At 42.8% G+C, this 22,103-nt stretch overlaps 1 protein-coding gene across 1 annotated transcript in view; it reads right to left on the bottom strand.

Moving 5' to 3' along the window:
- Positions 1 to 1,467: 1,467 nt before the first annotated feature.
- Positions 1,468 to 22,103, bottom strand: part of LOC146172637 (potassium voltage-gated channel subfamily KQT member 1-like) — a 199,384-nt gene continuing 178,748 nt past the window's right edge. Inside the window, exons 8-16 of the mRNA XM_084585629.1 lie at positions 20,585 to 20,695; positions 12,111 to 12,206; positions 9,867 to 9,980; positions 9,411 to 9,540; positions 7,899 to 7,998; positions 5,523 to 5,598; positions 2,821 to 2,915; positions 1,956 to 2,052; positions 1,468 to 1,566 (exon numbers count right to left, since the gene is read on the bottom strand). Coding sequence (XP_084441755.1) covers positions 1,468 to 1,566; positions 1,956 to 2,052; positions 2,821 to 2,915; positions 5,523 to 5,598; positions 7,899 to 7,998; positions 9,411 to 9,540; positions 9,867 to 9,980; positions 12,111 to 12,206; positions 20,585 to 20,695 — 918 coding nt within the window. The remainder of the gene's footprint in view (positions 1,567 to 1,955; positions 2,053 to 2,820; positions 2,916 to 5,522; positions 5,599 to 7,898; positions 7,999 to 9,410; positions 9,541 to 9,866; positions 9,981 to 12,110; positions 12,207 to 20,584; positions 20,696 to 22,103) is intronic.

Here is a 22,103-nt window from a genome sequence, read left to right as displayed (position 1 = left end):
GCACGCAGTTATTCGAAGTTTTTTCTTGAAATGTGGCCAGACAAATATTGATGTCAGCTCTTAAGTCTTTAACAGCAATCGAAAGTTTAAAATGCCTTGGAGCGTTTTACAGCAGATGGCCGACTGCTTGCTATAATGGTTCCTTTGTAACTGTGGTCATTATTTATGAGAAATTGATTTTTACGGTGCGTATGCAGCGTATGTTATCAAGAGAGCACGCGCTAAGATCGGCATATGAAAATTGGTCCTTTCATTTTATGAAACATTTACTTCGTTTGAAAAGCACAGTAGACTTTGCCTTCCGGGAAATGGAGACTAAATACACACCTGCCTTAGAAAAGGACAACCCAAAGGCTTGATCGCAGCAACGTCCAAAGTCTTTTACAGCCTCCGCTCAGCCTGTTCACCTCTACTGCATACCGGTTCGATGAATGTGACAAGATAATTTTGGAGGATTTACAACAGCTACTCAACATAAAAGCCTCAAATTCACCATAGCTCAACATGGAGATATGCAGTGCTTTTCATGCATGATATTTTGAAGGTGTGCTATAGGACTTTTTCTGCATAAACTTCTGTTGACGTATAATACTAGCAAACATCTAAATATGCAGCGCCGAAAATTCGAAGGAAGGTAACACTAAAAATTTCTCTAGTCTAAGGGACCTCAGCTGTGCAGTCAAACAATAAGTTTCATGACCTGCACATTTTGAAAACTTCGTGGCTAGACAGCCGCTTAGATCTCTGTAGGACAAGGTAATTTGCAATAACATAGAAAGCAGCGTTATGATTGTTCCTGTTAGAAAACAATTAGGTGGTACCTAGAACATTACACTGAGCTGTTTTCCAATGTATGTGTATAAAGTAGCATCACCCAAGTTTCACTATATTGATTTCAGTTAACATTACAATCTCAGTCGAGCAATAGTCAGGTGTGTCAGGCGGGAACAACCACAGTGCAGAGGATTATATTTTCAGTGTGTTGATTATTCCTGTACGTCGCTGACCAGACATTTGTCGCCAGAGCATTATTATACAATCACAGGTGATTAGGAGATCGTGTAGGGTTTCTGATAAAGATGTGACGTCTCGTGGAGAAAATAAAAACATGGAGCTGGCTTTCAGTCTCTTTTGAGTTCGGTATACCATAGTTACTTGTAAGACTTGGCGGGGTAAAATATGCAAGCAAGGTTTGTTGCCCCTTCGGCATCTTTCTTGAGCCACGTCTTCTATTGTAAACCGCCGCCGGTGATGGCCCCAAAAAGAAACACAAGTTGCTACGATTCATTTTCTACTATCCATAGAGTTCCAGCCTCGGCGCTTCAGCGACCCAAATGGCATCAAAGAGGAGGCTAAAAAATGTTCCTCGCCCGTGCTCATCGACCGATGAATGAAACCGGAGCAAAAGCACGGGCTGCATTACGTAAGCGGTTGCACTCTCGTTATTCTACCTCATACTGACGCCCCTTATATGTCGTACTCCTGTCCATGGTCTCCCTTGTGGTCGCTCGTGATGAGCTCGAGCATGGAGAGAACTCTGTCCACCTTTCGCTCCAGGCTCATCAGCTGAAAAAACAATAAACAGATTGCGCAGACGCACCAATGAATGCCGTGTGTGCAATCACGTGATGAAGCTTGCATCGCATTCCGCTAGACACATGTGTGACAGCGAACAAGAGGTTCGTAAGATAGAATTTAGTGGCCATCTCTTCAGCTTTCTGGATTGTACACGCTTTTTTACGTCCGAAAGGTTAGTTTCAAACTTCCTCCACTCGCAGTTCTAATAAATCGTTCTATACACCTTCATTCCTTAAATTTAATCATCATTTTTTAACCTGCTACCCAGCACGATAGACTGGTAAGAGATTAAAGCCGGAGTTTTAACACTGAGTCATTTGCTTATCGTCGGGCTGGAACACGGCAAGATCTGCTTGCAATATATGAATATTTTGTACCTGCATCTCCATGCGATGTAAGCGGGCTCCTACGGTCATTGGCTTCATACCCTTCTCATTCAAGTAGGAGCCCGGTTTTCCAAGCGTTTGATCCAGCCTGTAAAACAGAATGATATATGCAACCAGACTTTCAGCATATGGATTAAATAAGCACCTGATAGACTGGCAAAGGTCTAACGGTATTTGATAACATGTATACATGATATATAAGCTCTGCTATGGCATAGAACTGTATGACGTAATAGATGTGCACCAATGCTTTCTTGATAAAATTTACAGGCTTTATGCGATTCTTCGCAAGCCTTGGAAGTCAACAGGCACAGTTTGAATGTAAACTAGCTAATTTTGTCATGGAACTCAATTTTTTTATTAAGATAACAAACAAGCTCTATAGCATGTCCCAGTCCTGTCGAACGCATGGACGCTATTTTTTTTTCCACCGCCTTCTTTACAATATAGCAATGTAAACATTCACACTTGTCCCAGCCTGACTTCTGGTGTTTTATATTACCTTGCTGTGCAAGTTGGTATTTATATGCTAACTAACGGTTCGAGTTTCACATAGGCCGGATTCAGATGGACACATTGCCTTCATGATTAGCTGCTCAGTGGACTGAAGATTTGTTCTCTTATTGTACGTGTTCTTGCTGGCTTGAACTGCATATTCTCTGGAGGCTATCCAGCCAAAATATTGCGAAGCGTATCCTAAGCGCATTAAAGAGTTTTCAATGCACCAACTCCGGCTGTACAGTTATTGCTGGAGTGCGGATGTGAGGAGTGTATTACAGTGGCCACCAACCAAAATATTTATTTTCCGTTCCGAGCAAGCATCTGATTCCAGGTAGCGCTACTGAACACCACTTACCTTCGCTGCAATTCTTTTATCCTCACCATCATATTCACATGACCTTGGGAATACTGCTCGATGACGTCGCGAACGTCGTAAGGCTTCCGTGCTTGCTGGAAAGAGCGACCAAAGAGATAACGCTATTTAGATACCTTGTTGCTGAAAAGAATTCAACGTCAGGCCGCAAATTTGAGAACAATGTTTCAGCTATGATGGCGTATGAAAAAAATACTGAAAGACCTGATGCCGCACAGATGAACGGTATAAACATCGGAACAATGTGTAAAACATAATATTAAGGTTTCAATCAGTCACATAGGTCAGGCACTGTCTTGTTCTTTATGATGTATTACAAAAATTGCCGCCGAGGAGACAAACCGATTTATATATCGCAATCTAGTTAAGCTGCAGTTTTTAATATATAAATGACACTTCTTGAAATGAATGCCCCATTTTCGCAGCCAAAAATCATTTTCCTACTCGACAGGTTGGTTGGCATGTAAGAAAAAATGTCGAAATTTGTATTTACAACGAGCGGGATGAAATGCATTTTTGTTGCAAGTCTGCATCTTCCTGTTCCTCTAGTTGCCATGGGGTTTCCCTGTGCTTATGGGCACATTTAATGCACTATAGCTTGTCTACACTTCACAGAGCTAAATGACCCATATTAGTCTTTTTCCCTCGTTCATTTTAAACTAATCTGACTTTGTAGCTTATCAAAACACTAACAATAATTTTTAAAACATCATAATTTAGATGAAGAATCTTCTACTCACAGTATTTCAAAATTACTTTCAGTATTCTTAACATGTGACTGAAAAAAAAATCTTCGGTCTGCTCTTACTTTTATGTTGCCACAAAGTCGACACAACGTGCAGTAAAGTTCAGCTGACATCCCGTAACAATACATCGCTGGCAAATTTAGGTTAAGCTAATTAGGCCTTCAAAGCGATAATCTTAAACGTTTATTCCATTATTGAATAAACGAAAAACCGCCCTCACCTGTAGGTAAAAACCGCAATCGATTGCTGCTTTAATAAACAATTAACTCGTGCAAAAATGTTCTTAAACTATATTCAGAAAAACACTCCTGCAACACATGCTAACGTTAACAGTCATTGTTTTAACACCTGCTGCTGCGACTGAACTGTGTTTGATGTGCAGGATTCGTCAATTCGATGGTGATATCCATCCGTGAATCTGGACCGCGTTGCATGCATATACCTTAATTCCAGCCACAAATAATCCAGCATGTGAAGCCAAGCCATTTTATCAGAGGAGCATCGCCTACATCTGGAATACCTGCTTCAGTTATGCTGCAGTCTCGACCGTGAAAGCTATTGTGAAATTAGTTTTTCCTAATAATAGACAGACCGCCGTTACACCGCCGTTTCCAATCTGGCTACATCCACGAACATGACAACGCCCTGGACACCTTTCAAATAACTCTGCTTAAATAACACCATGCTACTGCGCACGTCCGCTTCGACTGTTGCTATGGTGGTGTTGCTATCAAAGCGATGCCAAAAGCATCCCAGAAGCAAAACTGTGAAATACTTATTTAGAATTCATCTAATCATGTTCATGTGATGACATATCCACCGGCTCAGAATTGTACGGTCTTAATAAATATTCACGGGTAAAAGGGTTAAGGTGAGAAGTGTCTGATACTAGTGCTCACCGAATACCCTGAAGTGTAATATGTTTACCTAAACGCAAAAGTAACTCCTGCAGGATGAACGTGCCATGCGGAGAAAATATCAGTATCAATTAACGATCTAATTGTTCCAACAACATTCAATTCGCATTACATACTTTCATAAATATTTGCGAATAATATCAGAAACACTTCTCTCTATCCCTGCGGTGGAAGGATGTTAAACAATTCAGGCCTTCTTCACTGTACGGCATCCGGATCCACCACCTCATCTGCTCCCAGTCGCCCAACATTACATTGGGTCATAGTAGGCACAAATCAGGTATGCGGGTAAGGTACCGTACAGACTGAGACGACAGGTACAATACAATACACCTTTGTAATTCACTGGCACAATTTCTGGACGTGCAATATTGACGTGTAGCGTTATTTCCCCGTTGAACAAAACATTTGATGTAGGCATTGCCGACGTAGGCATTGTGACCGAAAACTTAAGGATATAGCTCAAAAATCAAGCTCCTCTTCTCACATGGCAATGCGAGACCAGAATCAGCCTTCTAGGGTTCTTGCACTCTGATTAAAATTCCGCCACCTCTAGATTGCGTAAACACGTTCACAGAGCTCGGTTAAGTGCAGCTCTCTATCGACATGTATCGGATGACCTTTAACACATGAATATATCTGAAGAGTACGTGCGAGCTAATAGAGGACCAAATTAAAGTGTTACCAATTAGAAGAGTTGCGAAGTTTATGCACGTGAACAAGAATCCGCAAGGAGAGTTGTCAAACGGAAGCCTCCTACGTTGTCGTGTTATAAACTTAAAAACGATACTTATGTGACATTCAAAAATTTGTTTCATTTTTTTTTTGTAACAGCGTTTGCACAAATTTAACGTCCTCATGCCGTAATCTTTGGATGTTTCAACTTCCGATGCACACTGCAATTACGGGCGGGAGTAAGGAAGAGCAAATGCTTCAAGACTGCATTCTCCATGCCAGACACTAAGGTCCAAGGATAAGGAGGGTGAGCAACAAGGCGCAACATAGTTTCGCCAACACCCACCTGAAATTTCCGGCGTGCCACAAAGTACTTGATCTTGCGAATAGCGCGTATTGCGTTCTTGTGGGCTTCGGTCAGGCTTCAAAGAGAAATAAAAGACAGGAAGCTCTGTAAACAATATATTTCAGATGCCTTCACGTTCTTCGTATTTATACGAAACAAGCGAAGAATTGGTAGCGTGGTTGACGTATAGACAGAAGCGCTGAGGCAACTAAATGCAATCTCGCTTTCCTTGCTAGAAATGAAAGAAAAAAAAAGAAGATTATTTGCTTATAAGAATACACATCGGTGTCTTCTACAAGCCTTCACATTCTATAGCTGGTAATTTTAGGTAGGCAGCTCGCGAAAATGGAGATAGTTTGCTACACTTCGCTAAGTACGCGCTTGTAGGCACACTATTGTTTCTGTAGCTCTAAAAAGAACCAGTTATTATATCTGCCGTATGTTTTTAACGCATAACATCAGCACGACTGAGTGCTTGTCTGAGCCTTACAATTCATACAATGCCCGACGTAATCATCTATGTTTATAGCTTCTAGCTTGTATAAAAAAATAGTACAAAGAATAGTCAATTGGTGTAACGACTGGCAGATGGAGTTAAACTTAAAAAAGTCTGTGTTCATGTCAGTAACTAGGAAAAAGAATGTTCTTAATTTCAATTATCAAATAAATGGTTACATGCTCGAAAGAGTTGATCAGTATAAATACCTAGGCCTAACTTTTACATCAGACCCACGATGGAATACCCACATTGAAAATGTCATCTCCAAAGCTTTTAAAACACTATGGTACCTGCGGCGCACAATGCACAGTGCTACCCCGGATGTAAAGTGCCTGGCTTACAAAACCCTAGTCAGACCAATTATCGAATATGTCAAAGTAGTATGGGATCCTCACACAGCAACTAACATTCACAAGCTAGATAGGATTCAGCGGCTCGCTGCAAGGTTTATATATAATAAATACCGCCGTAACCATTCTTCAACAGACCTCTGCCAACAAGCCCAACTACCAATGTTAGAAAGCAGAACCAGGTATGAAAGACTAAAAACTCTTTACCTCATTATCAATAATTATCTAAAAATTAATAAATCAGACTACTTTGAGATCAAAACTAATGAGACATCAAGGCATCGTCGTAGTAGGTTCAATCCATTGCCGGCTATAAAAAATAATTGCTTCAAGTTTAGTTATTTTCCGCGAACTTGTAAGGACTGGAACTCTCTTCCAGATTCTGCTGTTCGATCATCATCATTATCTGAATTTGTACGCCATTTAGAAAATTTCATCTATGGCACTACCACAGGGTGATGAGGTTCTATTGCTGTTGTGTAGGATGGCTGCTGTTCCGATTTCTGTGTAATTCATTTTTGTTTTGTTTATGTGTGCATTCAGAGACAATTTTTGATTGACCATTGATTTTCATCTTGTTCTATATTGCTAATTTTTTCGTTTTGTATTTTCCATTCCTGTTACAGCCCCTTATGGTGGCTGACAGTATTAATAAATGAAGTGAAAGACTCGTATTATGCGAGTACATAAACTGAAATCGAGTTTGATTGGCACTCATGGCAGCAAATCACACATGGTTTTAGTTTAAATTCAGATCAAAATACTGATAAACCAGATAAAAAAGACGCGGATGCAAGGGAGGCGCACAGTGCATCTACTGGCGTCCTCTAGGCTTAAAGCATGAGCTTGGTTTAACTACTAGTTTTATACCCGTAACATTTTGAGCTAGAGACGCCGCAAGCGTAAGTAGGTTGGTTTTTTGCAGAATATTTACTTCTCCTGAATGTGAAAAAGACCTCATGATGTACCAAAACAACACATTCTAGTGGTGAGTTCTAGATTAATTCAGCAGGTTTTCTACACACGGAATAAAAAATAATAAAAAAAACCTGCGGTCATGAGGCCTATCACCAGGGTTCAATCTCCTTTAAAGCTGTTTTCTTAGCTTTTCCTCGCGCGGTAACCCGTACTGAGCGCGCGAATCTGCTTTATTGTTAGCGGTTCACGCCTCTCCATTACCACCACGAAGCACACGTGGTCGACTTTCTTTTGTTGAGATCACAATGCAACGGTCAATTTTCTTCCAACCAAGCTCATTTTGAATATAGTTTGTGCTTTCTGAATGCTGCCGCTGATCTTATGAAAAGATAATGCAGCTCCTTATGATTCGACCATTTATAGAACGCCATCAGAAAATGGTATAAATCACAGCGATTTCGTCATATTTACTTCAGACAACCTGTTGTTCTACACTTCATGCTTCTCCTGCGGGCTCAGAGTATTACCCGGGTACGGCTACGGGCTCGGGAAAGTAGCTAGCGGCTGTACAAGAGTAACACAAGACGCAGTCCAAGTTACTACCACTACCTGGTCACTTGCGGCGCTTCATCCATGTCAATTTCGACGAATTCGTTGTTCGCGTCGTGACAGTTTGCATTTGGCGTTGATATCGTTTTCCTTCGCTGTCCTGCATTCAAGATGGAAAGATTGAAGGGCGATGAAAGACTATTAGTGGCAGACTTGCTTAGTTTCACAGAGAAGGCAACCCAGTACGAGGAATAACATCTCTCACTTTCCGTGGAATCTTGACCGTCCGTAATACTTACCCGCTATTAGAACATCTGCTCTTAAAAAGCCATGCCAATTTTGCAAAACATATACAGTTAGCCCCTTTCCAGTTTCTCTTGTTTAAACCCGCACCTATTCTTAGTAGTGCTCAGTGCAAATCAATAAACCTTCATACGCTGTATTTACCACTGTGGCATAGTTTCGTTTTTCAGAAATATAGCTATCATAATGCACATTCATCTATTCACATTATGCTGCCCATGCTTGTGCTCTACTGTAATTCGAGCAATTTTACGTTGTGAAGAAGACAAATAAAAAAAGCATTCAATAAATTTGTCAAGTACCTAAAGAGGACGTTGATGGTAAACAGAATATTGCACACCGAACATATAATATGGTACCTCTGGTATATTGGAGTAAGTGCTACAACATACATATGTTCTGCCATCTATGGTAGTTGCCACCACATGCAAATCGCAGCGCCAAAAACAAATCCATTTCTCCTCCCTTATAAGCTGGCTGCAGCGGTTGTATTTCACGGAATCGCTCGCAATGCGACCAATACGAGGACATTGTAAGCACTGCGCTTCCGTAAATGAGAAAGGCCACTGATGTTAGGCTAAATTATCGAAGACTCCGTGCACCCTTTGAAAGCTTTGTGGCAACAACCGGACGACACCTGACTAACTAATGACTAATAACCTTTTAATGAGTGATCAATGATTTGAAGTTTTTATTTTTATATGAATAGATGCAGATTCAGGAGAAGCTTTTTTAAGGACCACAAAATTTTCACCCTACTAAAAAATTGACCTCAAAAGCGGCTATAATTTATTTTCTCGAAACATCCGACATCTTTTAGGGCGCTCTGTGCTGTACAAAAAAATTGATCATGTACATACGTGTCACTAATCTCACGCAGTCTTAAGCAGTCGCTCGTATTCACGTACGAAATCACCCATTATTGTGATTTTATTTACAAATTAAAAAGAAACATTTCAGGCCACTAAAACTTTCTCATTAGGGCTAAGGCTAGTAGTTTCCACTTTAGTGTCCTGTCAGAGAAAAATGGCGGTTATTCAATGTAGAGGGAAGACGAACCGTAACTGGTTATACTTCCTTACGAATATATGCGGAACTTCTGTGGTCTGTAGCGGAAAATAAAAGTGAGTTCCAACTACCTCGTCAGCAGGTCACTTGCCAGTGCTGCGTCCTTGAGAGATTCCCCACTGTATTAGTGGACAGCAACGCCAAGTGATGCATTATATATAATATCATCCTGGCCAAATGGACTCATAATCTCAAACTGACCTAGCTTGCCGCCATCCTCAGCCTGCGAGTCCCCCTCGGTCTCGTTGGCGGCCATGTTGGCCGAATAGTTTGGTACGTCGATCTTCTGCTTGGACTTCCGCCGCCGCAGAACACTCGCCCGCTTAGCCACCTGTAAGCGCCAATGAAAGCAAGAAGTCAATGCCACAAGCCTTAGCTGAATATGAAAGGTATTCAGAGGTCAGATTTCATTACTGAGACCATTTTGCTGAGATCCAGTACTCCCTTTCAGTAATATATATATATATATATATATATATATATATATATATATATATATATATATATATATATATATATATATATATATATATATATATATATATATATATATATATTTGCACATATTTCGAGATAAGAAGGAGTCGACAACTGTATTTTTTTTTTCCGTAAAACCGCAAAAGAAATCTCAGCGAGCCATGAAAGAAGAAAGCATACCCTACTGAGTGGCGTTCCCGAATTGAGGCCACCGTGGTTGGATTCCTTAACGTGAATCCTCCAAGTGGCTTCGCACCGGGAAGTCTTCTCTGCCGCATAGCACCGCCACAGGCACTGAAATGCAATGAGAGACTCTTCCTGGCAAGGGCCAAACGACATTGGCTTTGTGGTGGTCACGTTCTCTGGAGCAGTACCTAAATTGTTCTGAAAGCTTTCATTCAGACGATAGCTCTAAACCGCAATGAGGAGCATTATCTTGACTCCATGCTTCCCACACGAATATATTTTATATTAGTGCGTTTATAAATTTTTTACAGGGTTCTAGATTGACCTAAACCTTCTAACAAATTTAATTAACAAGCAAAAAGACTTAGTTTTTTAAATACATTTGGCAAACCAAAAATTTGTCACAAGGCTCACGACGTCCCAAATAAATGAGCGAGACAAAATGACGCGGAAAACACAGATAATGTTTGTACACATCTTTATTATCTTACTTGCTATGTGCGCAACGAGGGGAGTACAGCGCAAATCTGGTCACTGTAGTCTTCTGACGCAAGCCAGTAGCGTTGATGAGGACGCGCTGCATAAGCGTTCCTGTATATGGAAGTTTTCCGCATGATTCTGCCATATATTGTGTTTCCTTGACTGCGAAAGGCTGCAGGTTCGACGGGATCTCAGTTATATTTATAATATTTTGAAATAATAAGCACACTCATGTTAGACATCACAATATCCTTTGGTAGACTGGTACAGTCCACAGCACTAGCAAGGAATGTGTTTTTTGAAGCGTTAGCTATATACTGCTACCATTCCTGAAGTTCAAATGATGCCGAGATTTGACCTCTAACAAAGGAGTACATTCTTTAGTCACGTGTTCCATCGCCGTAGCAAGGGTGCTTTCCCGGCCGCATCGCCATCTGTACAAAATATCGACGTCCAGCCTAATCCGACTATGGTGAACACAATGGTGACCACCTATTTGGTCTAGGCCACCCCCAAAAATTGATCTTTGCCAATATAAAACATAAAAGATGTCCTGCCTAATTAGACTTTGACGAACACGATGGTGACCTCCAACTTTGCCTTGGGCCATTCCCAAAGTTGGTACGGGTTGCCCCCCAAAATTTACCTAGGTCGAGTTGGACCAAAACAGATGTCCAACCAAATTCTGCTATGATAAACACGATAATGACATTCAAACTTGGCTTGGGTGACCGCCAAAATTTTATCTCAGCCAATTCGGACCGAAATCGATGTCAAGTGTAATTTCACTATGGTGAACGTGGTGGTGACTTCCAAACTTGACTCCCAAGTTTGACACAGAACAATTTTGAATCAAATTGAACTGCAGCGTGTACAAAAATAGTCGTTAATAAACAATTTTCGCAACTATGCAACCCACTCCGCCTTCCCGCATTACCAAGTAGTTTAGAGCTAACGAACAATATTTAGATTCAGTAGCACTCAACCACTGTTACTTTGTTTCTACTAGCGTTGTGAAAAACAGTTTCAAGTAAATCTGAGTAGTTTGAAAATGTTTTACTTATCTGAAACAGTAATGTACCGTTGGAAACCGAAAATCCCAAGGGATTTCCTAATAATCCGTACAGTGGACCTCGTGTACCGGAGCGAAGTCCTAATTTTCAAAGAGATGCTTGCTAGACATGTCATTACTTTCAAAGCTAGCCCGACCAGCGGTAGTCCAAACCAAGACACGCAAAAATGCTCCCGAGCGAGAGCTACTGGGGTGTTTACTTCTTACAAAGCCTGCACGAAAAATTGGGTGCAGGTGGGGCCTCATTTTATTAAAGTAAATGTTTTCTCGTGTTCAAAGTGATGTGCTTATATTCTTGAAAGAGGATTATGGTGGCACAGAGATTTCTTATAACGAACGCATTTTTCGGAAAATGGTGTGGTTGCATTATTCGTTCAGGTATAGCGTGAGTGCTGCTGGTTTAGTCAGTGCAGATGTTGTTTGCAGAGAGTAGAGTAGATCGAACTCCGAATGCGGGTGCAAGTTCGAAACGCTTGAACCCGTCTACGTTTGCACGTAGCTGATCTCCCGCGCTCTCCTTCGGCCACTCGACGGCCACTTCTGACAGTTCCTTCGCTGTTCAATGTTTGTATTCAACTCAGAGTAAAGAGATGCTGGGGTCCACCGAAGACACCAAAGACACCAAAGCGACAGAAAACAGAAAATATCAACACAAAGCCATGCCTCATGTCATTGGTTACCAATACCTGTATTAAAGTGGCTGCCGCTGGAATCTGGCGATTGAAGTGCTTCTGCCGCTGCTTTTGTTGGACCTTCAATGCGAACCCCGATCCTAGAATACCCTGCACAATGCGCAATGCACATTTGAGAAAGGTTATTAATTCACAGCGATCCCACATTAGCACTGACAATTGACCACATTTAGTGAAAGTGCTGGAAGATATATATAGTGGCTGCACAGCAACCATAGTTCTGCATAAAGAAAGTAACAAAATTCCCATAAAGAAAGGTGTTAGGCAAGGAGACACAATCTCCCCAGTACTATTCACAGCTTGTTTAGAGGAAGTATTCAGAGACTTGGAATGGGAGCAGTTAGGGATAAGGTTAGATATAGAATACCTCTTTAATCTGTGATTTGCTGATGACATTGCCTTGCTAAGCAACTCGGGGGATGCACTGCAAATAATGATTGATGGCCTAGACAGGAAAAGTAGAAAGGTAGGCTTGAAAATCAATATGCACAAGACTAAGGTAATGTTCAACAGCCTCGGGAAGGAACAGCAGTTTACATTAGGTAGCGAAATACTGGAAGTAGTAGGCGAATATGTCTACTTAGGACAGGTAGTAACCGCAGATCCGGACCACGAAAAGGAAATAACAAGAAGAATAAGATTGGGATGGAGCGCATTTGGCAAGCACTCGCAGATTATGACTAGCAGCTTACCGGTATCGCTCAAGAGGAAAGTATACAACAGTTGCATCTTGCCTGTACTCACCTATGTGGCTTAAACGTGGAGGCTAACCAAGAGAGTTCTACTTAAGTTGAGGACAACCCAGAGCGGAAAATGGTAGGGGTAACATTAAGAGATAGAAAGCGTGCAGAGTGGGTCAGAGAAATAACTCAAGTTACCGACATTCTAGTGGAAATTAAGAAGAGGAAATGGACATGGGCAGGACATGTAGTGCGAAGAGAGGATAACCGATGGTCGCTGAGGGTAACAAACTGGATTCCAAGGGAAGGAAAGCGTAGCAGGGGGCGGCAGAAAGTTAGGTGGGCGGATGAGATTAAGAAGTTTGCAGGGGTCAAGTGGATGCAGCTAGCACAGAACCGGGTTAAGTGGAGAAATATGGGAGAGGCCTTCTCCCTGCAGTGAGTATAATCAGGCTGATGATGATGATGATGAGTTATTTGTTAAAAGTCGTCGATTTGAATGCTATATCGTGTATGCACCTACGTCACAGTGGCGGCCGTTTTGTGGCGCATGAAGTACGGCGAAGGGCTTCAGGCACATCTAATCAGCTTATCCTCATCTCTTCCGGCCTGCACTGCTAAAGCTGTGCTCTACACCAAACAAATGGCGCCCATGATGTCATTTGAATGCCTCCTATAGTCATTATTTTTCTCATTATTGCGCTTCCTGACACACCGCATGAACACAACCTTCCATAAATGGTAGGAATTATTTTAGTACTCTGGCGTAGTTCTTATGGCGGCGGCTCCTTCTGGGCACCGATAATCATAAACAAGACAATTGCTTTCTCGGAACAATGTTTCATAGAGGTTTTGACATCTTCCTCAACCAGAGCCGCAAAGCATAAAAGAATATGCCTCATTTTTCTTATGCACGCTGCGCACATATCTTGCAAGCAAGAATAAATTATGATCAAGCCATCGACCTATTTCAGGTTCACTTTTCTGCGATAGGCATATGAAGGCGATTTGCGCATCGGTACCAATTGGACATAAACGTGTTTTCTTCAAAACCATTTTTCTAGCAAGAAGCCCCAAGCATACTTTACAGTTTGTAGGTAAGAGAAAGCAGTTGGCACATAATTATTTGTTTCATGTTTCAGTATTTTGACAATGCACTCATTTCATAGGAGCTCGCAAAAAATTTGTAGCATATATCTGTTTGATGTTTATTTGCTAAAAATGTGTCGTACCTTCTCCCGCTTATATCAAAAAGCAACTTCGTGTTTTAAACGGCGATCTTATATTTTCCGCATAGGAATTTTCGTTATTATCATGAAATATATATAAGCGATAGCACTCCGTCTCGTTAATAATCTCGAATAATTTATCCTTATTTATCCTCCAACAATAGTTAGCATGAAAAACATCTTCTTAAGGCTAATAGTTACCCGTTGCAGAGCCTTCACTTTTAATAACTGTGAAGTGGAGCAGTAATCGGAAGAGGGAGAGAGCATACGCATCGGTCATGCGACTGGAGATAGCGTGGTGCTATTACCAGTTCTCCATCGTGCGAAGCGATGCCTATAAAGCATCGGTTATCGAAGAGTTCTAACAGCGTTGCCTTTTTTTCTTTTTTTTTTGCATCTTATGAGTGTTTTATGAGTTTTTACTAAGTACGTGCTTGCAATATCATAAGGTCTTTTCGCTTACTGGGTACCCTCAGAAGGTAGAGTGACTACTTTGCTAGGCGTGAATCCCAGGTTACAACCGCGCCTCAGAAATCTTTTTGTTGAATTTTAAGTGTCTTTGAGAGTCAGATATCTGTTTTATAGTGTTATGGCTGGGCTTGGGTGAACGCTATTGATCAGTCATTTCCTTAAAACTTAATTAAGGAGCCAATACCGAGGTTTGCCTTCAATAAAGCTTGCGTCGGCAGCGATTGCGAGTGATTTCTTGTGTATGCTAGGCTGTATATTGGAAATATGTGCATTTGTTGGCCTTAACTGCATTATATGCAGAGACTAAACGCGACAATTTCAGCATCCTCGAGCAGCAATGCATACAATGTAATTCTTGGCAGGTGTTGCTTCTACCTAATCGAAGCCGCTGCGGAATGATGTTATCTTCAGTTGAAAGAATTTAAGGCACAATCTACAATTCTTTTGCAATTCTTTCGTGTTGCTTTCGTTTTCTCGCGCGAAAACCGCGGTCAGGTGGCGCTCTTGCAATATATTTGGTAAAAATTCTGATGGCTGCACATTCGTAATTGATCTGAATGTCGGCATTAAATGAGCGCGCAGTAGTAGAAAAACGCAAGGCGATGCTCTACCTATATAGACTGAGAGCTGGCATAAACAATATAATCATAGCTTGTTCGTCGCCAATGTCACAGCGTGTAACCCTTCCCTGCCGTTTATGCATGGTATTGCTTTTACGCGTGTCACTACACCTAACAACATTTTCAGCGTTCCTATAGACAGTGCAAAAACCTATTTACCAACGCGATGGCCCTACGTCTATAATAAGACTCAGCACACGGACCTTAAGCTAGCCGATGGCACTTAGCTAGGATTTTTAAAGTGTCTTTCCGCGACGACTTTACTGGGACTGCCAATCAAGAACACAAAATAGAGCCACAACACTAAATTCCAAACATAGCGGTGCCGCGTCAGGCCCTTGTGCGAGTAAAGGGGTGTAAGTCTGGGTTTTAATCTACATTTAACATTTTTGCTTCTCTCTTAGTCGCATTTATATTTAACCCTTTATTTCTGCTGTTTTTTAAAGGTGCAGTTTTTCTGGCGACAATATCATATAGAGTAAAGTACTTCTTGCCAGATTATCATATGGCGGCAAAATTGATCATTTGTGTGGTAGCACAGTTTGCGACGCGATAGCCCGTTTAGGCACCATATACCATTTACATAGAAAAAAAACATAAATTGTAGCCCAATAGCGTTCAAACTTCAATAGTTGGCTTTCTAAAACAAAAATACTAAACGATATTCTTTACAATCCCATACACCTCTGAGCACAAAGTCTCGAGAAAGTAGCAGTCTGTAATACTAAAACATTGGCGTCCGAATATGAATGGTATAGAGCGTGAGTGAGTGAGTGAAAAATTTTATTAAGCTCTAGATTGGCTTGTCTTCTGCGGTTTTCAGATGGCTTCGTCCATCTTCTAAGACAAAGGTCGGTTGCCCTTAGTTCAGGGCTCCGCTGGATGTTGCTGCCAGTTGTGCTCGCAGAATCAGACCTTCTTGGTCGACTCGGCGATCGCTGGAGAGCACTCCCTCCCATTGCTCCGCACTCGGGTTTGTTATAACGGGTACCACGCTTATTGTCTGGCATGCCCACGGTATGTGGTACAGCGTGGGTGGTTCTTGGCACCAAGGGCATTTGTCAGTGTATTGTGTGGGATACATTTTGTTGAGTACGTGTAGGTTCGGGTACGAGCCCGTTTGCAGTTGCCTCCACGCGACTGAGTCCTCTCTGCTGAGGGAGTTCTGTGGTGGTGGGTACCGCTTTCTGCAGCCCTTGTAATGGTTTAGTATCACCGAATAATCTTGGGATACAGGTTCGTTCCCCTCGAGGTCGCCTACGTTGGATGCTTTTTAATAAGCGTACCCTCGAGCTATCCTGTCCGCCTCTTGGTTCCCTGTTTCTCCCGCGTGTGCCGGCGTCCATACTATCGTATGCTTGATTGGTTCTTCGTTTGGTTGTCGTTGTGTTATGCGGCCCCCAGAGCAGAGTATGCGGAGCGCTCTGTGCCCGATTCTGCCATGAAGATAGTTGCGGCATGCTGTTTGTGAGTCTGTAAGGATTGTTACAGACCGTTTATTCGATAGCCCTCCGCTGCCGCTAGAGTGACGGCCGCTTCCTCAGCCTCGACTATCGTACACCCTTGTAGTGATGCGCTGGTGATCTCGCGTAGCGTCGAGTCAATCACCGTTGTTACCACATTGCTGTTTTGCTGCCCCGCTGTTCTGGTGTATGTGGCTGCGTCCACGTATACCGTCGTTTCTCGGGGTGCTAATGTCTTTTGTAGGTATTCAGCCCTTGCCTCTCTGCGTGCTTTGCGTAGGTTGGGATCCATGTTCCTGGGTATGGGCGTTATTTTTAGTGTGTGGCGATATTCGTCCGGGATTGTTTGTGTCCTCTGTATCTCTTGAATTTAATCGGCGCGGCCCAGTTTCTTAAGCAGCTCCCTGCCAGGTGGGGTCTGCTCTAGTCTGCGCACTTGGGAGACTAGTTGTGCCTCTCTCAATTCATCGAAAGTGTTGTGTAGTCCTAGGGCTAGGAGCTTTTCGGTTGAAGTGCTGTGAGGAAGGTGGAGTGCGGTTTTGTAGGCTTTGCGTAGAATCACGTCCGCCTGTTGTACCTCACTCTTGATGGGGTTGTAGTAGGGGAGGCTGTATGTCACTCGTCTGACTACCAGGCTTCTAACCAGCTTGAGTATGTCCTCCTCTCGCATGCCATGACGTCTGCGTGAGATGCCCGTAGGGCGAGGGTGTGGGTACAGCGTTGGTTTGACTGTATCCACATCCAGAAAATTCTGATGAGTGTTTTGTCTGGTATCGACTTCCCCTAGAAGTAGACGTTTAGCTTTAAGTCATCGCTAGTGGGGACTGTGCGGTTGTGTCTTCCGCTCCAAACTCTTAAGAGCTCAGATTTCTCGGTGGAGCATGCTAGCCCTCTTGCTCTGACGTAGTTCTCTACGCAGGTGGCTGCCTTTTGTAATTTCTCTTTTCTCTCTCCGAGCGAGTCTGTGTTGACCCAGATGGTGATGTCGTCGGCATACATGGCATGGTGTATGCCGTCGATTTCTTTCAACTGTTTTGCCAAGCCAATCATAGCTATGTTGAAGAGCGTAGGAGAGATGACCGATCCTTGAGGTGTTCCTTTGTTTGGCGTAAGGAATTTGTCTGATCTGAGGTCCTCCAGGCCAATTGTTGCCGTTCTGTTTGACAGGGAGGCTTTGACGTAGCCGTAGACTCTCCTCCCGCAGTTCAGGTCGTTCATGCCCGTAGGATAGCCTCGTGACTGACATTGTCAAAAGCCCCTTGATGTCCAATGCCATTATTATGGTTTCTCCGCTCTTGGGAACGTTCCCGAGTACTTCTTCTTTGATTTGAAGTAGTACATCCTGTGTCGATAGTTTTGCTCCGAAACCGAACATGCTGTGGGAATACAGTTCGTTGTCCTCCATGTACTGTTGCAGTGTCAGCGTCACTACTCGTTCGTACAGTTTCCCAAAGCACGATGTGAGCGAGATCGGTCTGAGGTTCTCAATTTGTAGTTTCTTGCCCGGTTTAGGAATCATGACTACTTCCGCATGCTTCCACTCCTCGGGAACGGTCTCCGCTTCCCAGTGTTTGTTGAGAAAGTCGATTAATTCAGCGACTAGGTCATCACTGAGGTTGCGGATGAGTGCGTTATTGATCTTGTCCGCACCCACGGCCGTGTTTCTGGTTGTGTTTCGAATCGCTGCCTAGACCTCTTCTCGCGTGATGGGCCTGTCCAGGGTATTGTTTTATCTTCCCCGGTAGTGCTCTGCGTAATCTGCTGGGTTTGTGTCCCCGAAGCACTTAACGCGTACTTTCTCCAGGAGTTCTGAGTCTGGTCCCTCAAACTGGTGGATTAACCGGTAGATGGCCTTGTTGTTTTCTGCCTTGGTCTTGGTTGGATCTATGAGAGACTTGAGGATATGCCACGCCCTCGCTGTGCTCAAAGTTCCGTTGAGAGAGTCGCTGAATTGTTGCCAATTTTGCCTTGCCAATTGCGCCGCGTACTCTAGCTCTGCCTTCGCTGTGACCTCTGCGATCTTAAGTTTTAGTTTTCTGCTGTACTTTTGTTTCTTCCATTTCTTAGTGAGCCCGCGTCTAGCTTCCCACAGCTTGAGCAGCCTGGCGTCTACCTCGGGTGTCTGCGTCGTTCATGCGATTTCTTTGGTGTACTTGCGCTGTTTTTCCTTGAGCATGTTTCCCGTTGTCTTCTATCGATTGGATCCCGTTCTCGGCGAGATTCCCGTCGCATGCCTCTCGAAAAGCGCTCCAATCCGTGAGTTTTGCCGATCCCAGCTGGCGCTTTAGTCTGTCTGAGGTTACTTGCGTTTTGAGTATGTAGTGGTCACTGCCCAGATTCTCTAACAGGTTCTCCCACACTGCCTGTTCCGCTCCCCGTATGAATGTGAGGTCGGGGCAGGTGTCGGTACTGACGCTGTTTCCGATTCTGGTTGGAGTGTCTGAGTATGTGAGGAGGTTGCAGTCAGTGTTTTCTGCTGCCTCTGCTAGTGCTTTACCTTTTGGGTTAGCTGTTTGGTATCCCCAGCTTTTGTCCATGGCATTGAAGTCTCCTAGTATGATTAGCCTGTTGTTTTTTGGGAGTTTGCGTGCGCCATGAAAATGTTCGTGGAATTTTGCTTTCCTCTGTTTTGGAGGGCTGCGTGCATTCACAATGAAGATGCTGCCCCTCTTCCTTTTCTTCTTTGGTACAATTTCTACTATCACGTGTTCTACGTCGGTGTCGGTTATCCTTGCGTAATTTATGGCGATGAGCGCCTTACTGACTAGGGTTGCCGTTCTTCCTTTCTCTTTAGTCCCGTAACTCATATATCCTGTTGTGAGTGTTGGCGTAGTACCCGTCTCTTGAAGCGCTGTGATGTCGGGTGGTGTTTGTTGTGCATGGATGTGTCGTTGGAGTAGGCCTTGCTTCTTGCGGTAGCCTCTGCAGTTCCATTGCCATATGTCTAAGGTTTCTTGCTTGCCTAAGGTTTTGTTGGCCATATTTAAGCTGCAGTGTTGTCTGTGGGCGGGTTACCGAGGGCTGCCAGCGCAGGACGGGCCTTTTCTGTATTGTTCTCGGTGAATTTCTGCTTGCGGATGCTACTCCGTAGTTCTGTGACTTGTAGTTGCTGTTGCTGCATCATCTGCTGCATCATTTGCTGCATCATTTGCTGCATCATTTGCTGCATTTCTGCCTTAAATTTAGTGAGATCCTCGTTGCCTGTTTGCGACGGAGCTTGGGTTTGTAATGTTTGTGGCTGCGGAGGGTTGTTCGACATAAGGTCTCGTACTGCCTACGTGAGCTCTGCTATTTGGCGCTCTAGCTCGCTCTGCCTAGCGCGCGATAGTTCTAATTCGCGTCTCAGCGCTGTTTTCTCCGCGTCCTCCTGTCTAGGTTGTTCGCGGTTGCTGTTTGTGTTTGTGGACTGTTTGTTAGTTATCCCTCCCGAGTGCGGAGCAAACTAGGGGTTTTCGGCTCTCCAGCTCACCCTGAAGATTTTTTGCGTTATAAATATACACATTACACAAGAAATACCAGAATGAATAAGAATGTTTTATGGCTATAAAAGCTGCTAGCAAAAAAAAAATGAGAAGGACATACTTTCATGCTAATTATTTTGCAAAATATATCTTGCAGCGTTCACTAGCAGGCATATGAATAGCTGCACGAAAGATGTTTATTATCCCGAGAAGAATAAAAAGCGCCAGCAAGAACGCACTCTTAGAACCGTCAGCGAGTTCACTTTGTACACAACTGTGCATATTTTGCTTTAAAAAGATGAGAACTGCATAGGAGAAGCAATTTAAGATTATTGTTTCGTTTAACAAACTTTGTCGGTAAACGAACTTGGGCCTTAGAAAGGGCAAGAACTTTTAAACAAAGTCGTCACAGTCAAGCACTGATTGCCAAAAACATTGTTTGGCTCGTTTAAACTGAATATTCATGAAGCAGTCACACATTACACAGGGTAGAAGGACAGCAATGATAAGCTAGAGTGAAATGATTAAAAGGAAGAAAACTCACCGCGGGTAGCGCGAAGAATGAGATAGCGAAAACGGAAAAGCAAGAGGCCACAATTTTCCCCATCCATGTTCTAGGAACAGTGTCTCCGTAGCCGATGGTTGTTACCGTTATCTGCAGAAGAGAGAAAAAAAAAGACATTAAGGTTGCAGAGGCACAATATACCCAGTCGGAAAAGACTACGGAATATTTTTCTGATGTTACGACAGAATTTCTGTGCGGTTTTTGACGGGAAACCTGTTGTGACAACAGAACATTCTGTAGTAACATCAGAAACTTCTGTAGTTACAACAGAAAAGGGCTACAGAACTACAGACAACAGAAATATACCACAGAAAAGCTACAGAACTACAGAGAAGTACAGCAGAACTACAGAAAAATCTGATGGTTACGACAGAACTACAGGATATCTTGTCGTATTTTTGACAACGTTCTGAAGATTTTTCGACTGGGTATTGGCGACAATGGAGTCGCTGAAATCTGTAAAGCGATTGAAAAAAATAGAGATTGCAAAGTACGAGATATGGCACTAAGGCGCTTGCGATTTCATGGATCAGAGTATAAAATAATAACCTTTATAAAGATCAAAACCTAATGAAGCCAGGAATTATTATCTCACTGAAAAGAACGCGCTTGTTCTTCGAGCGTGCTGCTCGACAAAAGACAAAAAAAAAAAAACGTTTTCCGACAACTTTGTACATTTTGTGGATGACTATAAACCTCGGTCAGGTAACAGTTGTAACACTGGCGACTCAAAACATCCTCATTTTTCGAGCTTACAGTTGTCAGTGCTTCGTAGCGGTTACGCAAGTGCTCATAACGTAGAATGAGCGGAAACCATCGGGAAAAATCAGGAGCTAAGAGGCAATTTTAGTTCGAATTTTTTAATTGTATCTACAGGTTTCTTCCCCAACCTATCTCTTGTAATGAAACGTGTCTTTCATTTGAAACACATGAAACCATTACTTGCTTCCTTTTGAGCACCAAAAGACTTAAATTCTAATTCACCTAGTCTGTATAATGCACGAAGCCGGAAGGACACAGCTTAATACAGGAAGGTTCAAGTGAACCTCGGCTAGGATGGCTACATTATAACGTTGCCAGTGTTGTTTTGAGCAAATGGCAATGCATACGAAGCTTTGTTTCTGCTGCTTCAATTCGCTCGCTCATTAAAGCCATTTCCATCATTGTCAGTCACTTTCCTTGTCTGATAAAGGAAACACCATATTTGTATTCAAATACGCGTTTGCTGCCCTTAGATACTGCTGACACGGTTTTAGAAATATCTCAACCATTTTTCGGCTCCCTCAATCGATTTCAATTACATCATAGTAAAGATCGCAGGATATGCAGCAGAGGTCCGCTAGGTATTTACGAGGGTTTTAGTATGGCAGTGTCTTCCCGTCCGATCAAACTGCACTTGTAAGTCGAAGTATAAATACGATAAAACACCGGTTTCAAATAATCGAACCTGCTGTGGTGCGCTTTCACCAATAGGGTACATTAAATAAAACATGCATTC

The sequence above is a fragment of the Amblyomma maculatum genome, chromosome 11, assembly GCF_055883805.1.
Source record: "Amblyomma maculatum isolate TAMU_Amacu chromosome 11, ASM5588380v1, whole genome shotgun sequence".
Lineage (NCBI taxonomy): Eukaryota > Metazoa > Arthropoda > Arachnida > Ixodida > Ixodidae > Amblyomma > Amblyomma maculatum.
This window is presented reverse-complemented; position numbering and strand designations above follow the sequence as displayed.